At 42.0% G+C, this 24,314-nt stretch overlaps 1 protein-coding gene across 1 annotated transcript; it reads left to right on the forward strand.

The window, feature by feature from the left end:
- The first annotated feature begins 392 nt into the window (after positions 1 to 392).
- On the forward strand, positions 393 to 20,039 carry gtf3c5 (general transcription factor IIIC, polypeptide 5). The gene is made up of 11 exons (XM_028808580.2): positions 393 to 640; positions 6,437 to 6,671; positions 7,676 to 7,874; positions 7,987 to 8,182; positions 11,368 to 11,472; positions 14,008 to 14,122; positions 16,213 to 16,293; positions 16,414 to 16,511; positions 16,790 to 16,872; positions 19,308 to 19,450; positions 19,712 to 20,039. The coding sequence occupies exons 1-11, from the start codon at positions 449 to 451 to the stop codon at positions 19,870 to 19,872; spliced, it is 1,608 nt and encodes a 535-aa protein (XP_028664413.2). The 5' UTR covers positions 393 to 448; the 3' UTR covers positions 19,873 to 20,039.
- Positions 20,040 to 24,314: the final 4,275 nt, after the last annotated feature.

Genomic DNA, 24,314 nt, shown 5'->3' on the forward strand with positions numbered 1-24,314 from the left:
CAGTAGTAAGGGGGTCTATTTTTGCTGTCGTTGACCCCCAAATTTTTTCATTGAAACTATCGACCCCTAGAAAGTTCAAATCGACCCCAGGGGGTCAATATCGACCACTTTGGGAACCCTTGCTCTAAGTATTATGAATAAGGAAACGACACCACAATGATGCTGAAAAATATATACGCAATGATCTTATGTTATGCTATTGCCCGCACCAAAAAAATTCGAAATAATGTTTACAGCTTGTGCCGGTCAATTCGTTTACACTCCGGCCGTCGAACTCTAAAGCATCCCCCCACACCGGGCTCCAATCGACCTTTGATCAGCAGTGTTACGTTATGTTAAAATCGTTTTACGAGAGCTGGGACGGGAACTAAAACAGCGTGGTGCAGATGTCGCTCCGATTGGTTTTTGAGTGCCGGACCGGAAGTACAAGTGAGCGCGCGCACACTTGATGATGGAGAGCGACATGATGGAGTCTGAACCGGTGGACTGTACAAAGGAGTGCTCTGCAGCCGACTATAGTTCTGTCACTATACCGCTGCAGCAGCCATTTAACCGTTTGGTGTGCATCGAGTACCCTTGTCGAATTCGAAATGAAAAGGCCATGCTGGAGACTCTGGGAGGCGAGGATGGTATGAGCAAGGTGCGTGTCTATGTTGTTGTCGGTCCGTACGGGGAAAGGAGAAGCGGAACAAGTTGTGCGATCTGTTCAAGCTTTGGACGAAGGAGTGAGTTTATTTATTGTAGTCCTGGGGGAGGCGGTTGGAGACGCCTCCTTCATCAGAGGATATTGTCGCTTTGTATTCAAAGGCTGTGTCACTGAGTGAAATAGTGTTACTATATCAAGTTCGGCAAATAGCTAGCAGTATATAAACTGTACGTCCAAAAGTGTTTGGACGGCCCTCCAAAGGATTGAGGTCAGGTGTTTCATCGTTACCAGGTGCATAAAATAAAGCCGTAGCCTTGCAATATTCATTAGTAGTAGAATCGGTCGTACAGATGAGCTCGCATTAAACGTGCCAGTGTCACTTGATGGCACCTTTGCCACAAGCCGGTACGTGACATTTCTGCTCTGCTAGATTTGCCCCTGTCAACTGTAAGCGCTATTATTGTGACGGGGAAGCGTCGAAGAGAAACAACCGCTCACCCAGCAAGTAGCAGACCAGCAAACTCGCAGAGCGGGGCCGCCGAGTGGTGAAGTAGGTGATGCCGTTTAGGACTTCATTCACCGCTGATACGCAGTATCTTAGAACGAATACGCTTTATAGTGAAGTTTTGTCTCCTACACAATGTACTGAAGAACAATACACAGTATAGATAGGTAGAACTATATTTGTTCCCTGGGTGAAATTTGACTGTTTACAGAGGCTCTTTAAATACATACGTAAATACAAAAATATTTACATGCAAGCACAATGGTCTCGACACACACACACACACACAATGACTAAAAAGGAGGAAACTTTAGAGAAACAAAACATCCGACTTGGCAGTCACAGTGCCAGTGAGGCGTTATACAGGTATTTTAACGTTGGTATTGTGAGAAAGAGACACCACAGATATTTCAAGAAAACACTTTGTATTACATTACCAGTATTAAGAGTACAGAGTCCAGCCCCTCTCAAGGAGATTGTCAGAAGTAGCTTCAACTCCCACCTCCGGCAGAACTTCGACCACATCCCAAGGGAGGTGGGGGACATGGAGTCCAAATGGGCCATGTTCCGTGCCTCTATTGTTGAGGCAGCTGACCGGAGCTGTGGCTGTAAGGTGGTCGGTGCCTGTCGTGGCGGCAATCCCCCGAACCCGTTGGTGGACACTGGCGGTGAAGGATGCCGTCAAGCTGAAGAAGGAGTCCTACAGGACCCTTTTGTCCTGTGGGACCCTGGAGGCAGCTGATAGGTTCCGGCAGGCCAAGCGGAATGCGGCTTTGGTGGTTGCTGAGGCAAAAACTCGGGCGTGGGAGGAGTTTGGGGAGGCCATGGAGAACGACTTTCGGACGGCTTCGAAGAGATTCTGGTCCACCATCCGGCGTCTCAGGAAGGGGAAGCAGTGCAGTGCCAACACTGTATATGGTGGGGACGGTGCGCTGCTGACCTCGACTCGGGACGTTGTGGGTCGGTGGGGGGAGTACTTCGAAGACCTCCTCAATCCCATTAACATGCCTTCCAATGAGGAAGCAGAGCCTGGGAAATCAGAGGTGGGCTCCCCCATCTCTGGGACTGAGGTCACCGAGGTGGTCAAAAAACTCCTTGGTGGCAGGGCCCCAGGGGTGGATGAGATACGCCCGGAGTTCCTCAAGGCTCTGGATGTTGTAGGACTGTCTTGGTTGAGACGCCTCTGCAACATCGCATGGACATCAGGGACAGTGCCTCTGGATTGGCAGACCGGGGTGGTGGTCCCCCTCTTTAAGAAAGGGGATCGGAGGGTGTGTTCCAACTACAGAGGGATCACACTCCTCAGCCTCCCTGGAAAAGTCTATTCAGGGGTCCTGGAGAGGAGGGTCCGTCGGATAGTCGAGCCTCGGATTCAGGAGGAACAGTGTGGTTTTCGTCCTGGTCGCGGAACAGTGGACCAGCTCTATACCCTTAACAGGGTCCTGGAGGGTGCATGGGAGTTTGCCCAACCAGTCTACATGTGGTTTTGTGGACTTGGAAAAGGCATTCGACCGTGTCCCTCGGGGAATCCTGTGGGGGGTACTCCGAGAGTATGGGGTACGGGCCCCCTTGATAAGGGCTGTTCGGTCCCTGTACGATTGGTGCCAGAGCTTGGTCCGCATTGCCGGCAGTAAGTCGAACCCGTTTCCAGTGAGAGTTGGACTCCGCCAGGGCTGCCCTTTGTCACCGATTCTGTTCATAACTTTTATGGACAGAATTTCTAGGCGCAGCCAGGGCGTTGAGGGGGTCCGGTTTGGTGGGCTCAGGATTGGGTTTTTGCAGATGATGTTGTCCTGTTTGCTTCATCAGGCCGTGATCTTCAGCTCTCTCTGGATCGGTTTGCAGCCGAGTGTGAAGCGGCTGGGATGAGAATCAGCACCTCCAAATCCGAGACCATGGTCCTCAGCCGGAAAAGGGTGGAGTGCCCTCTCAGGGTTGGTAGCGAGATCCTGCCCCAAGTGGAGGAGTTCAAGTATCTCGGGGTCTTGTTCACGAGTGAGGGAAGAATGGAGCGTGAGATTGGCAGGCGGATCGGTGCGGCATCCGCAGTAATGCGGGCGCTGCATCGGTCTGTCGTGATGAAAAAGGAGCTGAGCCGCAAGGCGAAGCTCTCAATTTACCAGTCGATCTATGTTCCTACCCTCACCTATGGTCATGAACTATGGGTAGTGACCGAAAGAACAAGATCGCGAATACAAGCGGCTGAAATGAGTTTCCTCCGCAGGGTGTCTGGGCTTTCCCTTAAAGATAGGGTGAGAAGCTCAGTCATCCGGGAGGGGCTCAGAGTAGAGCCGCTGCTTCTCCGCATCGAGAGGAGTCGGATGAGGTGGCTCGGGCATCTAATCAGGATGCCTCATGGACGCCTCCCTGGTGAGGTGTTCCGGGCACGTCTAACCGGGAGGAGGCCCCGGGGAAGACCCAGGACACGCTGGAGGGACTATGTCTCCGGGCTGGCCTGGGAACGCCTTGGGATTCTCCTGGAAGAGCTAGAAGAAGTGGCCGGGGAGAGGGAAGTCTGGGCATCTCTGCTCAAGCTGCTGCCCCTGCGACCCGACCTCGGATAAGCGGGAGACGATGGATGGATATTAAGAGTAAAGAAAATCGCTACAAATGGCAATATTCAAATTCCACTCTTTCTTTAGGCCCAATTCCAGGACTCATACACCAGGCAGCATCGGTTAGTGGTGGTAGGCAAACTCCACACCCCATATTTAAATTTCAAGAAAAACACTCCCATTGTCAAAACCTATAAACCAACATGAAAGAAATCATAATTAACAGTCAAATTTTAGGTGCAGTGCCACAGAGCCTCCTGGGATGTCAGTTCTGTCTGTCGCTACAGTATAAAGGAGCCCCAGTTGCATTTCTTGACAGTAAGTCATTGCTGAAAGTCCTCCGTGTTAGTATGTGAGAGAGGGGACATGCATCATTGTTCATAATGGCACTCAGTTTTGTATTCATTCTCTCCTCCTTTACTACCTCCATGGGGTCCAGTTGATATCCCATAACTGAGCCTGCTCTTTTAATTAGCTCGTTGATTCAGTAGGTCTGTCTTGAAGTGATGTTACCAGCCTAGCACACCACAACGTAAAATAAATTGCATTGGTTGTTACAGATTTGATGATATGAAGGATGTCACTACCCACATTAAAGGAACACTGTCTCCTAAGAAAAAAAACAGAGCTTGCTCTCTCCGTTCTTATATGGTTCTCTGTGTTCCAAGACCAGTACAACCTGTCGTTAATGTGGACCCCCAAGTACTTGAAGGAGTACACTCCCTTTACATCTACTCCCTGAACACTGACCGGACACAGAGGCTCTTTGGTGTGGTGAAAGTGAATATCCAGTTCATTGATTTTACTGGTGTTAAGTTGCAGACAATTCTTTCTACACAAAGAAATAGAGTTCTCTACCTGACTCCTGTCTTATGTATCATCCCCCCGTCTCAACACAACCTAGAAGTGCAAGATTTCTGCAAATTTCATGACCTGGTGTTATATTTATAGTCTGAGATGTACAAAGTGAAGAGAAAAGGAGACCGGACTGTTCTCTGTGGTGCTCCAGTGTTGCTCAGGTCCTCATCTGAAGCACCATCTTTGAGTCTCTCAAACTGCGGTCTACCTGACAGTTCTTTATCCAGGACACCATAGGCTCATCCACCTGCTTATCTCTGAGCTTACCCCTTCACAGAGAAGGTTGGAAGAAAAATCCTCACAGTGCTGCCAGCGTTGTCCAGTAATAATATATACTGAAATTTTGTCTCATGCAATACAATATACTAATGCCCATACATTGAATACTGAAATGCCACCATATACTGAAACACATGAATTTTATAGAAATACATAGTGTATATAGTGAGATTTTGTCACATACTGTACTATATACAGAAACGTATGCGCTATGTAGTTAAACACATACACTGTATACTGAATCTCATACATTTTATAGTGAACTGCATACACTATATAGTGTGATGTTATCTCCTACACAACATACTGAAATGCTTACACTCTGTTGTGAAACTTATACTGTACATGATACAAATTATTTTTAGCAGGATAGGGCGCCAGTTACACAAGCAAGATAGTGGAGGCATGGTTTGCATTGGCTGGGTATCAGTTATTAGATCTGTGGCCTGGCAATTCACCAGACCTTAACCCAATCGAAAATGCATGGGTGAAAAAGAGGAAAGCCATTGCTGAAGTGCACCCAACTTCTGTGGAAGACCTGAAACACAAAATCAAACAAGTTTGGGTGTCACAGATCATAGAAGACTACAGTCGTCAACTCTGCCATTCCATGCCTGCTCAGATCCAAGCTGTACTCGATAATAATGGATGACATACAAAATACTAAAAACACTTCTAGTAGTACCAACAGTTATGCAAAATTAAAGAATTGCCAGTAGCTGTGTATATTTGACTTGCTTTTTTGTTTTGCTTTAGAGTACTTGTCTATATGTGCACCTCAATGCTGAGTTCACATACTTTTGCACATGACTGTACATTGTGTAGATTTGTCTTCTACATTATATATCATATACAATGTATGTTGATAATTTATCTCATACACTACCAGCTTTTATTGACTTGACTGCAACAGACATGTAAGAACAGAAAAAATCAAGAAGGTTGTGAATGTGTGTTTCATACTGTACATTTCCTGCTGAGCAGTATCTCTGTGTGCACCAGTGCATTGTTCCCACTGACAGCTGTGGTGTGATGTTGTACAGAAAAGCTAAACAGACATATTCTCTGTGTGACACAAAATCTTTTCATTGATATTTAACAGAAACTACATTAGAAAATACTGTAGACTTGCATTCTTTTTTTTAAACATGTTAATTACATTCAAAACCTTTATAATCCAATTCCAGGCCTCCTGGATCCAAGGAGTAGTGGGACGGGCCGGGGTGGAACCTGTTTTGGCAGTATTTTGTGCAAGGCAGGAAACAACTTATAAATTCCTAGAAAATCTGTTAGTTTAATTTAATGTGGTTAGTATGAATGATACGTGCTTCAAAATGGAGTTGCTGTATTTCATTCTGGATTGCATGCCTTTCAGTTTCATCTGCATGTGTTTCAGCATACAGGTGTTGGTCATAAAATTAGAATATCATGACAAAGTTGATTTATTTCAGTAATTATATTCAAAAAGTGAAACTTGTATATTAGATTCATTCATTACACACAGACTGATGTATTTCAAATGTTTATTTTAATGTTGATGTTCAGTAATATCTAAGTCTTCTAATACTTTATGTTCTATATACTTGTTTACAGACCTTTGCTGACCCCTCCAAGCGCCTGGAACTGTGTTTCCGTCCACAGGACCCATATTGCCATCCTGTTTGTGGTAATCGGTATACCTCCATGAGTCTGTTGTTGAGGGTCCGTAGAAGAATCCAAAAGGTGAATACTGAAGCAAAAACGGAATCTTCCGAAAAAATTCCTACTCCAACAGGCCAATGTCACATGGAAGTACTGGGGTTTATTGGTACAACATACAAATTTCAAGGTATACTCTTTATCTCATTTCATGAACTAACCTGTACAGGAAGAGTTATATTTTTGTTAACTTGGATTAGTCCTGGATTCAAATCCTGGCATGGAAAAGACATGCTTATTGGGTTAATAACCACCTTGAAAGCAGCCCAGGATTTGATCGTGGCTTTGTGTGTGTGACCCCTGATTAAATTGGACCAAGCCCAGATTTGGTTTCTGCAATTCTGCCTGAATATGTTTTTAGCTATTGGTATTCCCATAGAAGAAAAAGTTGATTCAGAAAATAGATGGACATCCTCCAGTGGCTGTGTAATTTTAAAGTTGTTTATTAGCCTTTTTGTGCAACACATTTGAACTGATGTTTTAGCTGCAAAAGCCTGGATTCTAATCTTTCTAATCTTAAATATGGTTATCATCGGTATGGAGTTTGTGTGTTCTATGGATCTTGATTTACATTAGCAGCTATACCACATGCTCTTCAGAAGAGCTCATCCACCTGAAATTAAGAAAGTTTGGGCCCGGCCAGTATCTTGGATGGGAGACCACCTAGGAAAAGCGTGGCCTCTCCAACACCTCTTCCAGTAAAACCCAACAGGGGATGTTTACCCTGAGGTCTGAATGTGGATCCCAGGGCAGTGCCGGGAACACTGTGCTGTAAAAATGGCACTGTTCTTTGGATGAGACATAACCAACAAGGTCCTGACTCTCTGTGGTCATTAAAGATCCCTGAGAATCTTTCGTAAAGAGTATCCACAGTTTTTGCAATTCCACAGGAGTGGTGCTCCTGGAACCATATAGCTGCGGATATGTCGGGCCGACATGTTGTTGAGTTAGGTAGGAGCTGACCTTCAAATTACAAGATTATTTAAGTGAAAACCAGCAGCATCAGGATTTGGAACTCCTGACTGAATAATTCATAAGGGCAGAGTAGCTTCTGCGTTATTTTAAAACAGGAACTGTACAGTATGAGTAGTATTGAAACATCTTTAGTCAAACTAACCAGGTCTTTATTTGCAGGTCTTGCAGATTTTCAGTACTTGGCTTTTCAAACCAGCAAGGAAGGAAAGTGCACCTCCCTGTACGACAAGATCATATTGCAGCGTCCAGAGAAAAAGGAGTTTTTTGACCAGGACCTGCCACTGTTCATCCCTCCACCCCTATTTTCACGCCTTGATAATCCAACAGACTACTTCTACCGACCAGAAATTCAGCACAGGTTAGATTATTGTCATGAATTCTGGAGTTAACACGTAGTCACCTTTTTAAGGGTTGAAGATGTTTTCCCTCATGAGCCGTGTTGTTATTCTGTTGTTTTCCCTTCCTTTCAGAGAAGGATATACTCCACCCCAGTTGTCCAGTGAAAATTTGATCGGACTGAGCCGTGCTCGGCGTCCACATAATGCAATTTTTGTGAATTTTGAAGATAAAGAGGTACCTAAAGAACCGATGAAGGCCGCTGTTTTGAAATGGAAACGCCTGCATGGCCACACAAATGACTTCAAGTTAGAAGAAGCAATAAAGCAAGTAAGATCTCCGTATTTCCCGAAAAGCACCATAACAAAGTGAATATCATAATGGCTACATTCAAACAGCAGGCTGAAGTGACTCCCTTCTGTTTTTAGCCCATTTGCATTTTTCTGACAGTTCAAATTAGTGTTGCTAGTGATCTGAATCCATTATGCCTCTGTACAGATTATCTGTCCTGAATGTGCCCTTCATGTTCAGAAGTCAGAATTATAAATTTGTCCGACAAATGTGACCTAACAGGCTGGCTGCTGTGCTACTTCGTTTATTTTTTTTCTTCAGTGCAAGATGTCTGTAATTCATTTGCTCGTAATGGCAGGAAGGAGAAATGTAAAATGAAATATCATCTATCACTTCTGCACCTGTGGAAATGTGTAGACCCAAGACTAGTGGGAGGGAGTGATGTGAAGGGTTTGATGAAAAACAGTGGTTTGACAATTTCATAATGTCGAGAGGGATGTCTCCATTGGTCAGATTCTGTTGGCCTACAAGACTGTCTCGAAAAAATAGGCATTTAATGTGCACCATTTCCATCAGAAATAACATAGTAATTGGACTGGGCTGGCTGGTGGAATTCACCCCAAATTCTTAAGTCCGCCACCTTGCTTTCTTCCTATTTGTACACCAAGTCTGTAGTGTAATCCATGCTGATTTTCAACACATAGATATATTGTAAATTGACATAAATTAGCTGGGGAGTATATTTTTCCAGACTACTCTGTTTCATTCAAATATAGGACACATTTTATGTTGCGAATGTTTGCTTAAGATTCAGTACTACATAGGAAAGTGGTATAAATCTGAAATGTGTTGATTCCATATGTATTTTTGCGGTTCACACTTCCCTAAAAAGATATCACATGAGTGAACAGATCACAATTGAGCTTCAATGTGAAGGTGGCCAATGGGCACTGTTGTAATAAAATACTCTGTAAATGTACTGTTTTTTTACTTTCTTGTATACGAAGTATAGGGAAAGTATTGTAATCGTCCAATAATTCGACCTTGAGATTTTGATGAATCTTGATGTTTTAGACCTCCCTGAGTCCGATTTACTGTCTCATAGGGAAAGTATTGTAATCGTCCAAAAAGTCAATTTTGATGAATCTCTGCATTTTAGACCCCCCTGAGTCTGAAAATACCCTTTTTGGAATTATGTTTGTGTGTCTGTTTGTGTGTGTGTATGTAAACACAATAACTTGAGTACGCTTTCTCTTAGGTCAACCAAATTTAGCATATAAGTATTAGGTACAAAACGTAGATTTCTATCAACTTTTGAGCTATTCCCGCTAACTGGAAGTGGTACTTTACCTGAAACATTTCCCCAAAAATCTATATATATAATTCACTAAGCCGGAAGACAAGTAGCCACCCATAGAAAGCACGCCGGAAGGGGCGTGGATTCACTAAGCCGCCGACAAGTAAGACACCCAAGACCATTGGATACGACGACAACTCGTAGAGCCACGCCCACCAACTCGGACGCAACAAGTCTGAAAAAACAACATCATTTATGTTCGGCAGGGCTACAGTACACATGCACCTCTGAGCCACGTTGACTTTTCGTTTACGAGGCACGACCGCGTGCACCATACCAAACTGTTTTACATGCTACATACAGCAATTCGCATCCGCGACAAACATGCGTCTTCTTAGATGGTCCTGCAGGAACACGGAAGACGTTTCCCTGCTCACCAACACTCCTTTTTTCCCGGCCCGCGTCTACCCTCGCTCTCTAGGCATTCACACTGCCTGCTCATGTGCCCGAACGCAAAAACTCACCGACCACCCAGTTAGTCCCTTTCGTCTGTGCTATGAGTCCACATACACCTCTGAGCCACGTTGACTTTTCATTATTATTTTCGGTTACGACACCCAACCGCATTCCCCATCGAAAACCTGCCTATCAGTCAGGTTTTTTTGGAAAAATGTCATTGACGAAACTGTTGCTCTCAAACTTCGCAACATGGCTGTTGGCTTTGTTTGCCAGCATTGGGATAACTTCGGCGACGTGGTCACAAACTGCAACAACTCACCACACAAGGACACCCTGTCTCTCAAGATTTAATATGCAGAATCGGTGACATTGCAAAAATGTTGCTCTCTCCAGAGTTCCATCTTTTCATTCACTTTCTGTTGTATCCTCAAACCCTCCCTTTTTAAAAAAATGTGTCTTTCCAGAAGTGTTCAACCATCAATAAATAATTATGCGGCGTTTGTTATGCCGCGGGTTCACTATTGTGTTGTATTTTGCTCTCTCCAGAGTTCCATCTTTTCATTCACTTACTGTTGTATTCTCAGACCAACCCGTTTTAGACAACTGTGTCTTTCCGGAAGTGTTTAGCATTCAATAAATAATTATGCATGAGATTGAGCATTAACAGGTCTCTGATGTCCCGTACTGCACGTGCACCACAATGAATGGATCAACCGGGGCTTGCATTTGTTCCCCACGAACGAGTAATTCCCAGAAAGTCCGGCTTTTATGCTCGCACTGATTATGTCCCTACCCTTTATACACCCCATCCCCCCCGATACTATCATGGTCGGGTGACACAGAACACGGCATCAATCCAGCTGTAAGCCGCGTTAACTGTTCATTTGCCTTCCATGGCCACCGCTTCAAATGTATTTCATTGCAACAACACTTCTTTCAATGTTATACAGATTCCTGCATCAGGTAACTGCACGCGCGCTATACTGAATAGATCAACGTGCGTCTATCCGGCGCAGAAAGGCGTGTGTAAGCCGTTGAACCCCATTCATGCTGCAAACCGTGGAATTACCAGTAACTGCGAGTCATACGCTCGCAGTGATTACATCCCTGCCCTTTGTACACACCCCCCTCCCCACGCTACTACCGTTGTCGGCTAACTTGGTGGATTATATATAGAAAAGCGAGGTGCATGTGGACTCTGCCCCAGAGCCGTCCACCCCCATCCCTCGATCCGGGAGGAGAAGGCGCGATTTTCAAATGTTAATTTTCTCCCTGTGCTTAAAAATCATTAAAAAAAAAAAAGGCCTGATTATGTGGCGTATGGTACGCCGCGGGTTGGCTAGTATTGTAAATTTGGTAATTTCACATCATACTATGGTAAAGCACCACATTCAAAGTGTTTTTGTCTATTTGCATCTTTGCACTACTATTTTCCCTATTTTAACTAATTCATTTTGTTTCTGTTCAGATGTTTGACGTGCGCCCCATATGGTCTAGAAATGCAGTGAAGGCCAACTTAGACATTCATCCAGACAAGCTAAAGCTGCTGCTGCCTTTTGTGGCCTATTACATGGTGAGTGGTGTGTTATGGAAATCTTATTAGAGAAGAGCTACTGGGATTGTATAGCTGAATAGAGGATGAGAGTTCTAACAATTGTGGGAGAGACTTTCTAAAGTTGCACAATTCCCATTAAAAATTCTTCAAATGATTTAACAGTTATAATAGTTCAGGTGAAACACTGGGAAACATTGAATTTTCACTTACAGATAAATATAGTTGTATCTATCCATTCATAGAGTGCATTTACATGCACTTTAATAACCCAGTTATTAACTGAAACTCGATTTTCAAAAATGCCATGTAAACTCTTATTCTGGTTAGGGAAACTGGGATATCGGCCTCTAAGAAACCAGGGTAACACAATAGATAGATAGATAGATACTAATAGATCTCTCTTAGAGTATGCCAATTATGTGGCCATTAACCAGGTTACAGTTAAGGATTTTGAATTCTGCGCGTGTCTGTTGCACTCTCTTACCTTATGTATGTGTTAGCTTCACATGTGTCCAATATCCATAGGTAGAAAGCAGTGGAAGTGTCCGCAAAGATGAATTTCCTGAGACAAATGCTTGGATGATCATTTTATTCCTCCTCCTAATTGAAATAATCTGTCACAATATTTCAGAAATTGCTAAATATATGTTGATGAGCTGAACGTACAGTGCTAAGCTCAGCAGCACAATCTTCGGAGCAATGTTGGGGATAACACTAAAAGTAACTTGTGTTATCTAGTCCAATTTATTGTTTTAAACAAATGAACAACCTAATTAAATACTTTTATATTATATATACCGGTAAATATATATTTGAAGTAAAAATACCTACATTATACTATCTTGAAAACACTGGGTATAAGGCAAGAAATAAACATGCCAGTACGCTGTTCCTTTGCAAAGCTGAATTGCACAGTGAAACAAAAAGGTGTGCTGCGTGCAATCTGGTAACAAACATTGATAATATGTCCGTTGAGTTTTAATCTACCTATTTGCTGTAGATGTGTTTAAATAGTGTGATCAGATGACACAGTGGCCAGTGTCCATATGTTGAATCTTTAGGGGCTCAGGTCGGGAATGTAAAAGGAGGAGGAATGTTTAGTTCACGGTATATGAAGGACTGAACATATTTATGAAACAAGAAAATTATGACCGGCTCCAGTGCTTGTTTTTGGTTTCATGGGGGCCAATGATGACATTTAACCCTTTTTTTTTGCAAAGTTTAATACTTTGGAGCATTATGCAAAAGGAAATTCCGTTAGTGAAATTGCGTGTGTAAATGGTGGTTTTTAAGAAACCAGGTTTCTGCCTTATCCCAGTTTTTGTGTGTGCATTTTAACGCACTCCTGTTCTTTTAAGTGTCTGCACTCTTTCAGGTAATTGTGGCTTATTTTATCCTCTTCAGATCTTTAGTGTTGTTAGCTGCAAGGCATTTTTCAGGTGAGACAGTTAGAAAGTTGTGTCTGACCATTTAAGATCACGTGATATAGGCCTGCACAAGTTGATGGTTAACGAACTGGTTTACCAATATGGGTTTATTTATTTGTTTTTTGGACTGTTTCATTTGAACAATAAATCGGAGCACCCTGCACTGATAAAATGTAATCAAGCAGTGTCAACTTTAAAATGTGAATTATAAAAATGAGCAAACACTTCCAACACTAACCAACACATAGGCTGGACTAAAGCTCCTAAACTTGACTTCATTGGATAACAATCTGTCAAGTGGAGATTAGGTAGTTTCTGCTCTTACCCTCAGTTACAATGCCCTGGGGGAAAAAGGTGCTTCCCAGTTAGTGACCTTAGGTAGGAATAATTAAAAAGGACTGATAAATATTATTATTTTGAAGCCAAGCGTACCTTCTGAAGTTTAGACTCATTTTGGTTTCAATTCAAATGGTAAAAGACGGCCTGTAAACTTAAAGGCGGGAATTTGCCAGAATTGTTGCAAAAAGTTATCATTAATTTGTCAATTCAAGCAATTAGCAAACACACGCTTGAAACCTGATCACCCGGCTTTTTTGCCCTGCCTTTGGTTTTTAAAAATGTCTTCTTGTACTTTGTTATGATTCCTTTTTGTAAAGAGTTCTAACTTGTAGCCTTTTATTTATATGTTACTTATGGGCTATTGTGAAATGTTTGTTTAAATTAATACAAGTTGCAGTTTTATTAAATACAAAAAAAGCGTCTTGTACTTCTGCATACTCGATATGTTACTATTGGCAGTGAAGTAGTGCATGGTTTTAATGTAATGTTTTGCTTTGTTTATATAAAAATATTTATATTACCTACTACCCCTGCACAAGGCTAGTATAACTATTTATCGTTGAGATACACAAATTATTTTATTTAATACAAACTATTTTATTTTTCTTTTTTTGTTGTTAGTTGCACAAATAAGGTAACTGACTTGCTTGGCACACCCTTAATGTGAGATACCGTTTGGCTTTTTCAGGGTGGCTCTTGGTGTCCAGAGTTCTTTTTGGGGAGATTTTTTTTTTTTTTTTTTTTGTATTTGTGTCCAAGTGTCTTCAGGTGATCTCTGTCATTGCAGCTGACTGGACCATGGAGAAGTATGTGGGTCCGTTTTGGCTATGATCCTAGGAAGGATCCCAAGTCCAAGGTATACCAAGTGTTGGACTTCCGGATCCGCTGTGGAATGAAACATGGTATGTAAATGTTAGTGTGTATTTGCAATTCTGGATAATTTAATAGAGCTGTTAAGTAAATGAAGTTAATAGCATGTAGACATTACCACATTTACACCATACGCACACCTTGACTTATAAATACAAAGCCAGATTGTGGTCAAAATGCAATTCCACACTCAGTTAAACTGACCTGTTCAAACCCTGCCTTTAGGGAGTTTTTCTTCTGGTCACCCTTTTTCATATAAATATTTCAGCACAATTATGCATGCTTTATTTCCAGCTGGTGATAAGTGCCTTTAGTTCACTCTACTGGTCTGCAGTGTCGCCAGATCGTCATTCCCATGTGTGCACCTTTGGTATGAGGTGCAAAAGGCCATTTGTGGTGTAAATGTATGGTTAAAAATATCTGCAGAAACTGAATGATGCTGTCAAGTCCACATGTATTAAAACCCATAAGCATGGTTTCCGTAATCCACAAGACAAAGAGTTCAGGCTCAGTCTGGATTCAAAAGAGGGCTCTACCAAACCACTTCAGAGGTGGACTTGATAAAGGTTTCTGTGGGAAGTATTCTGAATTTAGTGGACCCTTGACTTACGAACTCAATTCGTTCGCGAGGGCTGGTTTTAACTCAAGTTGGTTGTAAGTCAAGACTATTTTTTCCCTTAAGAAATAATGGAAATGCCCTTAATGTGTTCCGAACTGCCCACAGCAACACTTACTTAACTTTTTTTAATAGAAAAGGGTTGTATAATGTGCATAATTTACCAAAAACACCAATAATTTTTCTAATGTACTAACCAAAAAGTTATAAAAAGTGCCTAGCCTACCAGAAACAACAATTTCATACTGTACTCGCCATTGAAGTTGACATCTTTGGCTTGCAGGAAGGAAGGAGGAGGAGAATGAAATGGAAGGTGGTTATTGTTTGGAAGGAGTTTCCTTTATACAAATCTTTTCTTTGTAAAATTGTTGAGATGGTGGATTTCGACATGCTGTACATATTAGCGAGATCAGTCACACGGACGGCACTCTCATATTTCCACACAATTTCCTTCTTCGTTTTGATTGTGATCGCTTTCTTTACCTTCATTACCTTTAATTCCTTCCTTTAGCAATTATCGAAATAAATTCTATAACTCACTGCACTGACCGAAATTACATCCACAAACACATGTATCCGGGCTCCGACTGACGCTTACAAGCGCTCTCGGCTGTTTGTTTACAATCGCATAAGCGGATACACGTGACCGCATTCGGATCGTAACGCAAGATGTTGGTCGTAATTCAAAACAAAATTTTTGGTCGTAAAGCAAGTTGTTCGCATGTCAGGCCGTTCGTATATCAAGGGTCGACTGTATATGTCTTAGAACTCCACAAATCTATACTCTCTGTATATGCAAGCTATTATGAGAAATGCCCATTGGCAATAATGCAGTGACTTGTGATTGATGGTATACCTTAAGCTTTGATGTCATGGAATTTTTATTAAAGATATGGCCACTATTCCCTAAATTCAGAATGACCGGACCGTACATTGCATCATCCCAGTAAGTTTAAATAAATGCCAACATTTTGGCCTAAATTGTTGTGTCTGGCCATTTCCAAAGGAGATTGCAATGTGAGAACAGTTTTGAACCACTGAACTCGGGAGTATGAAGAACTTCAGGACGGGGAACAGATTTAGTTAATCACTTTCTGAATGCGGGCGGCACAGTGGCGCAGTGGTAGCGCTGCTGCCTCGCAGTAAGGAGACCTGGGTTCGCTTCCTGGGTCCTCCCTGCGTGGAGTTTGCATGTTCTTCCCGTGTCTGCGTGGGTTTCCTCTGGGTGCTCTGGTTTCCTCCCACAATCCAAAGGCATGCAGGTTAGGTGCATTTGTGATCCTAAATTGTCCCTAGTGTGTGCCTGGTGTGTGTGCGTGCGTGTGCATGTGTGTGTGTGTGTGCCCTACGGTGTGCTGGTGCCCTGCCTATGATTTGTTACTGCCTTGCGCCCTGTGCTGGCTGGGATTGGCTCCAGCAGACCCCCGTGACCCTTTGTTAGGATATAGCGGGATGGAAAATGATTGACTGACTTTTTGAATGCAATGTTACTTGCCTCTCTTACAGGCTATACTCCTGGTGACATTCCAGTGAAAGCAAAGAGGAGCGCTTATGATTATAAGTTGCCTATCACTGTGAATAAAACAGGTGGGTAGTTTAACTTTGATTTCCTGAACTCCAGACTCCTTTTTTTTTTTTTTTTTTTTCTTTCTTCATATCATGCCATACAGCATTTTCATGCAAGTAACACCTAGAATCTACTTCCAGGTTCCCAACCAGCCAGCCTGCAGGAGTTCACCCAGGGCCCAGCTGCAGAAAGCTTTTCTGGTGGCCGAAGGCCGGCTCCTTCTAGGTACCGGCTGAAGGTTGGTAGTTCTCCTGAAAACCAGGTGCCTGAGGACAGATGCTCTAAGTGATACTGTTTATCAAGGAATGCTTTTTCTCCTTATATTTTTTGCTTTAATCTGGTTTCTTACTTATCCATTTTGGACATTATTGGATCTCCTTGTACCTTCTGCCACTCCATGCCCGTTGTATTCACAGTCTTGGAGGAAGCTTGCTAAACAGTTGAGACTAGAAGAGAGTACAACACTCTCAATACATATTGACTTGGTTCTTTATTTATTTGTTTGTTTGTTCTTAGGAGTCCGTGTATATTTTCCGTGAGGGGACCCTGCCACCTTATAGGCAAATGTTCTACCAGCTGTGTGACTTACAAGTCGACAGGTAAGCTGATGTCTCCTCAAAACCTGTGATGTGGTTCCCTAAAAGTCTTACAATTTTGTATGGCTTTTTCTTTTTCCCTTAGTTAGTGGTCACTCTTACATAAATCTTTCCCATTACTGCTTGGAAGGATCCTTAAGAAATCGGAGTGGAATGATTTTATTGTGCATTTCACTCTTCATTCTACCACAGATACTGTAAAATACACATACATTCAATCTGTTATCCAAGTAGCAGAATGTCAGTACATTAGCTAAACGGTTCCATTGTCGTAATCCTAATTTACAGTTACTGATGTTTAAATAAGCAATTGTCATAGTCAGCTGAATCTTCTACTGAATGTCATTTACTCCACTACATCTTTTATGAACTTATTTTTAGCAACACATGCACTAAGAATAATTCCTCCCAAAAACTTCACAGGCCACACAACTTTCCAACACTTCTAAGACCATTCAGTTTTTGTCTTCATATTTTATTAGAAACTTCGAGTAAAACATAAGTAGTTTAATACATGCAATAAGTTAATTGGGAAGTAATACATATCAACACTCTTAATTTCTAAAATTCTAGTTTTTTTACCTGTCCAACAGGGCACAAAGATGAAATTGCACCACATATGCAAGTGCTTGGTGTTTTAAATAATTCAGTATTCAGTGATCCATCCATCCAAGTTATTCATTTTCTGTAGCTCAGGGGTCCTCAATCACAGTCTTGGAGGGCCGCAATGGCTGCAGGTTTCTGCTCCAACCCAAATGCTTAATAAGAAGCCCTTATTGCTCAAGTAACACTTCTACTTCACTTTAGTTGTCTCGCTCGTTATTTTGAACCCTTATTTTAGTCTTAAACAGCTGTATTCTTGGTTTTGAATTGCTCCTAATTAGCAATAACATGTAAATGAGAAAAGAGACCAGCATTTCTCCATTTCGCTTTTTTCCATTGACACCTGTGTGTATTTATCATGCACTATTGGGTTTAATTAAATACTTGGAAGGAAAGTGAAGGACTGAGAATTACTCATCAATTTTAGACTTCAAATCATTTGGATGATATCCTTAGAAAGGGGAAGAAAATCCAGAATATGAAAATGACCTGACATAGCAGAGTTAAAGCACTAACAAGCCATGAAATTAAATTTTAAGCAAGAATTACTTTCTAATTAAGCAATCGGGTTAGAACAAAAACCTGCAGCCACTTGCGGCCTTCCTGGACTGTGATTGAGGACCCTTGCTGTAGATGTTTCTTCCAGTTCTGGGACTAGGGGCTGAAGTGTGCACTTGGAAACACACTTGGGTGACCACTTAGAAAATGCAGTTTAATGTATGAAAGTGTAAAGAGCTGTACATCCTTTATAATGTGGATGTGTGTAATTGTATGCCCTATCCAGGTTTGATTCCTACATTTTGTCCACTGCTGCTTGATGTTCGATAAGGCCTTCTCTCTTTAGCTACACTTCTCTGAGCTACTTAATTGGATGGCTTAATGGGCAACCTACTGTAGGTCGGGCAGTTGTGGTCAATAGTTCCAGGGTTGAAGCAGACCAATGAGAAAATATTCTATCGATGACAGTTGCTTGGAGGAGGCAGAGGAAGGCTCTGGTTGGCCCTGCCTGTTGTGATGGGTTTGTAGTTGCTCCTTTATAATAATGTCATTAGACCCACTGTGCACAGATAGAAATTGACATACTGCAATTAAAATGATCATTTAGTAACAAGCTCAAAACTTTTTGATTTTCTGATATTTTTTTTTGTATTGTCCGAAGGCCATAATTTTAATAAATCCAGACATCATTTTCAGTAAAATTTGAATATGACCATTTATTGCCCCTTTCAAATAGGTACATTGGAAGGTAACTTAGCGGGCACCTGGCAAATAGCCAGCACATTTTAAAAGTCAGTGTCTGCAACTCTGCATGCTGCTGATCCTTTGATCTAAAATTGAAGCCAGGCACCATCAATCATTTTGCTGAGTTCTCAAGAATTCAGACACTGCCTTATGGCGTACGTAGCATAAAGCTTTGCAGCATATTAGGTCAACTTACATAAGACTTCTTGCCAACTACAGCTTTGCGAGTCCAGTTCTGGGAATTCTCACCCCAACTCTGCCAGTGACACCTGACTGATTTATAACCTTCAAACAAGATGGAAACTCGGCCTTGCTTTGTCTTGTAGTCATGTTTTTAAATTATTTTTGGATCATCAGTTACAGCACTGTAGCACTGGTGACATTTCTTTGATTCTACGTTGGGCAGCACATTGTTGAGTGCAGCTGATAAAGTGTTTTGAAAATCTGGCCGCTGACTACAAGTTGTTTACAGCTGCTAGATGTTCAGAACATGAACGCAGAAATTACTACGCAGATTTTTTTTTTGTTTTTGGTTTGGAGAAAACATCATGGGTTGACTCTTTATTTATTTATTTATTTTCCCCACCCTGCAGTCTACAGAAAATCATCCATCAGAACGACACCAAGGAGGCAGAATGTACAGAACGGGATGGCTGGTGTGTTCCCAAAACAAATGATGAGCTCAGAAATATTATGTCAAACATGATCATGCAAGTCGTTCGCTCAAAGAATTCAGGTAACATCACATTTTCTCTCCATTTAACCCCCACCTCCAACATTTTGGCTCTAGGTGTCATATTTTGAGCTACTGCTAACTTGTAAACCACCCAGGTGATGGTCTGGCTGCATACCTACTTCCGCTTTTTGCAATTAATGGGTGCAATGTTTAAATCTAAACTATGACATCTCCTTTGTAGTCCCACTTCAATAGCTTTGCTTCTGTCTCTTTGTGAAACAATTAATTCTTATGCTTAACAATTTTTTTTTTCCTCATCAGCTCTGCTTCCAGGCAAGAAAGCTCACTCATCCTCAAAAGAGGGACAAGAATCCATTGACATGGAGAGTGCAGAAGAAGATAATGGTGATGAAGAAGAAGAATTCCATCCTTCAGATGGCAGTGAGAATGAGATGGAGACAGAAATCCTAGATTTCATGTGACTTTTGCTGAAATGTGTGCAGATGATGCATGGTGGGAGTGTGCATAGCAGGCATCCTGGGACTGAACTACTCCTTTCTCAATAAAGGGGAAAAAAAGTCAGTATAACATATACTGTCAGGAATCTATGCTCATGTTGCCAAATGAAATATTGTACACACGTGAAGAACATTGGAAGAAAGCTGCTGCTGTGATGTACTTTTATTTTGGTGTGTCTCAACCTAAAACAATTACAACCTCTACAGAAACAGAAATCTGTGAGTTTGGTCAGGCAAAAGTTTTGCTTGTACTTGTTGCCACCCATTTGCTCAAGACATTGGCATCAATGATTTGTGAAAAAAAATTTAAAGCTAAACAATATAGTTGTATATTTATACTAAAATAAAATATTTTGTGAAATGTCTGCTGCCTTTTTTCAATACCTTCAGGGACAGCATGGTGGGAAGGGAAGTATTGTAAAATTGTGTGAGTGGATCCAATGCATCCTTGACTGATGAAGAGAATTCATGACATAATATTCGGTCAGAAGAAGTTTGATGCTTCCTTTGTGATACATTGCATGTTCTTCTTTAACAAGGGGGCTCTGCCCCCTGCTCGCTTCACTCGCCTACCCCCGGTGTTGGGTAACCTGAAATACATTGATGAATGTATGAGATATATTGGACTGTAAAGGTGTAGATGACGAACAAAGGAAGTATATTCATTAATCCTAATGAATGTTCACTAATAGTGGACTCATTACAGAATGTGTTGTCAGCTAATTGGCGGAATTGTTTAGCGGCCGTCTGTCGTTCCTTTCTTTGCCGTTTATCTATTGACTCTGCTGTTTGAGAGGCGCGTTGTAGGAGCCTACGTTCATTAATTGTATTCAGGCGGGCTCGCTTCTGTATGTCCGTTAGTTGAGTTATTTCGTTTTGGAGCCATGACTCCTTTGGTTGCGTTGTTTGAGAAGCGCGTTGTAGGCGCCTGCGTTCATTTGTTTTATCCAGGTGGGTTCGTTTTTGTAGCCCCGTTAGTCGAGTTCTTTCTTTTTGGAGCCATTCCTGCTTTGCTTGCGGCATTTCAGACACGCGCTGCGTTTTGAATCTGTGCCTGCTTTGCTTCCGCAGTTTGTGACGCACGTTGTAGGCGTCTATGTACATTGTATTTGTCCGTGCAGAGCTGTTTGGTTTTGGAGCCGAGACAGTTTTGCTTCCGCGGTTTCAGACACGCGTTGTAGGCGCCTACGTGTATTTTATCTATCCATGCGGGCTTGTTTTTGTAGCTCTGTTAGTTAAGCTGGATCGTTTTGGAGCCGTGACTGTGACTCCATCAGTTATCTATAGTCTACCGTTAGTAATATGGATAATAGCACTTACTGTTAATACGGAGCGTTTTCTGTGGTTGTACTGTTAATAATGCATCACTGTAATGTGATTCACATATGCTATATGGTTTGGACGTGTGAGGATGCCGTACGTTTAATACGGAGAGCTCGTTTATTCTTATTACCTGGACCATGCTGTGTAGTGTGGACGTTTAGTTCAGAAGCGCGTTGTAGGCGCCTGCGCCTTTCGTAGTTTCTCGCACCTTTCGTACTATCTTTGTGGACCTTTGCGGACCCCGTAGTGTCTTTCGTTTGACTCTGGGGTGCAGTGCAGAATCCTCTTTTCTGTGTGGCTGTGTCGTTAGTCGTTAGCTATGGGCGCGTTGTTGCTTCATGTCTTATTTACGTTAATTGAGCTCTTTCGTTTTTGAGCCGTAACTCCTTCGTTCGCGGTGGATCACACGTCACTTGCGGTTTATGAGATGCAGGCTGTAGGCGCCTGCGCATTATGTCTCCTGGGTCCATCGCCGTGTACCTGTGTCCATGCCTTCCGGTTTACCGAGACCTGCGTCTGTGCCTTCCGGTTTACCATTCTCGGTTAGTAATATGGATACTTCCTTTTTCCCTCAATTGTGCTACCATAGCCCAAACTGCAGTTCATGAAAGTAGACTCATTTCTTCCTTTCTGTTACCCTTGCATTCATCATTTGGGTTTCCTGATGGGTACTTCTATATAATTCTGGAAGTACAGTGTGTACTAAGGATTATTCAGCTGGTCATTTCTTTAACTTTTTTTTTTTTTGTTTCTGTTACAGGTTATGAAGAACTGGTGCCTTCCAGGCAACGTCAAGCACAAGGTGGAAACTAAACGTAGACAAGACAACAATCCATCATAGAACACACACCCACATTTACTCACATAAGGTCAGTTGAGCATCTCTTTTTAAACTGAATGGGTTGTCTTTAAACTGTGGAACAGGATCAGAGTCCCCAGAAAGAAAGTTGTGAGAACATGCCCGGTCTCCACAGAAGGCACTCACTGAAGTCTTAGTGCTGTCAATAAACGGTAAACCTCTCATCACTGCTCTCTCCCTTAACAGGTTTATTTATTTATCATTTGTTAATTTATAACTAATGCAATGCTTCTGGTTTGGCCTTGTGCGTAGTAACTGCTCGTATTAGGCTTGATACGCTGGCCACAAAACTAAAAACTAATGAAAACAAAGAACAAAAAGCATGGAAATTGAGTATTATCTGCTCAGCTGCTCATTTCTCCGGCCGTGTGCGTTTCTTGATTTTAGTTTACTGTGGAGAAGAGCAATGGATGGATTTGTAAGTTTTTAACACAGAAAATTCAGTGCTGCTCTGCAGTATAAAGGTAATGTAGAGCACAAATAAGGTCTAGTTAGGTGGTCATCTTAAATCACAAATGAGTGATGCCAGCTGTTTCCACATCCCCACATAAAGCCAAAGCTTATGGATTTATGGTAATATAAGCAGGAAAGGTGATAAAATGTAACCGGTCCTTCATACTTTTTAGTATTACCGCAGCTCTATATATTTTTTAGATGCTGTGTGCAGGAAGGTTACTATGAGAGTAGTGGTTTTGACTTTTAGGTTTATAGTTCTGAATGGAGGGAAAGACATAAAAGCAACCAGTCAATTATGCCTAGTGCTTTGTAAAAAGCAGAATTTTGCACAAAAAAAGATTAAGTGGTTACTCTTTATTTCATATTTCATGTTACATGTTGGGAAGTTGCTATTGAATGTAGAAATTATGTCTTTTGTGGTTTATCTTAATGCAGGCAGGAATTACTGTACCATGCTGTTGAACCTTCTATGTGAGCTGGGCAGTCTCCGACTGGTGATTCTCTATTGCTAAAAGTAGACACCTGCCTTGTTTATTGTGTTTGGCGGTGCCAAAGATTCGGGTCTGGGAGTCGTCTTGCAGTTTTTACTTTAGAATTGCACCCATCTTCCCAACTCCAACATTTCTAAAAGAAAATAACTCCTAAAAGCTTGTGGTGCTGCGCTTCAAAATGTAGATATTTGATTAGAAAAGGGATTATGGCAGCTGCTTTGAGATTTTTTTTAAAGAGTTATCCCTTGATGTCACCAAGTCTGCTGCAGGGCCCTTAGGTTAAGAACGTAAGATATTTAACAAATGTAAGGTGACAATTAAGTTCATCAGGCTTGTTTGTTTAACTAATAGCCAAGCTGTTGAAACATCTCACCCTGATACTACTTAAAAATACAGTCAGGTCTTACATGGGCATCCCCCTGGCCTGGTCCACCCACTCGGGTCCCCAACAATGAGGATCCTGTGAGCCGGATCACCCTCGGGGAATCAGCCACATGGCCGTAGTGCCGTAACTGACGCTCCCTCACAATGATTTTCCGGAGAGACACAGTACTGAAGGAGAGTCCAGTCTTCATCTCGGGTCACTGGATAGCATCCATGTCTCGCAACCATATAGCAAGACAGGAAGCACCAGGACTCTAAAGACTTGGACCTTCATCCTTTTGCAGAGAACACTTGATTAATAATTAATAAATCATAGTAATTTCATACTGTGCCATCTCTGTCTGTAGGGTTTACCAATTGAGTATTATTTGTATGTTGAAATTTTTTTTGTTTCTTTTTCAAGGCTCATGTTATATTGTTCAAACGTTTGTGTTGATTAATCTTTGCTGTACAACAGGTTTTTTAATGTTTAAACACTGATTTTGTTGGAAATACCAATACAATAAATACATGTTTAATTTTTATTGACCATTTTTACATTTTTACTCCTGTGAGTAGTTGTGCAGGTAGGGACCCCAGTGCACTGCTTTGCCTGGGGGCCTGTAATGCTGTTAAGACGGCCCTGCCCTCAGTGGGTTGCTGATGTGGGTTTCCATTGACTGTTGTTACATCATTTTGTTCTCAATCAATTGCACAGTATTACTCATCAAAATTTTCTGCTTGAATATTTCATTCATCGAGATTCAATGCGTGATTAAAGTGTTCTCCGTACCTGATGGGGTCTGCAAGAAGTACATGACTTGGAAGAAGAGAGGTTGGGAGCGTACACTGATAGTGCGTTGCTGCACCCACCACACAACATACCCCTTGGATTGGGACCTGAGTGTAGCGGG

Source organism: Erpetoichthys calabaricus, chromosome 9, assembly GCF_900747795.2.
Source record: "Erpetoichthys calabaricus chromosome 9, fErpCal1.3, whole genome shotgun sequence".
Taxonomy (NCBI): Eukaryota; Metazoa; Chordata; class Cladistia; order Polypteriformes; family Polypteridae; genus Erpetoichthys; species Erpetoichthys calabaricus.

Coding starts and splice junctions, on each gene's coding strand:
- gtf3c5 (XM_028808580.2), top strand. CDS start 449: ATGATGGAGAGCGACATGATGGAGTCTGAACCGGTGGACTGTACAAAG. Junction 14,123..16,212: donor CCGCTGTGGAATGAAACATG/GTATGTAAATGT, acceptor CCTCTCTTACAG/GCTATACTCCTGGTGACATT. Junction 19,451..19,711: donor CGTTCGCTCAAAGAATTCAG/GTAACATCACAT, acceptor TTTCCTCATCAG/CTCTGCTTCCAGGCAAGAAA.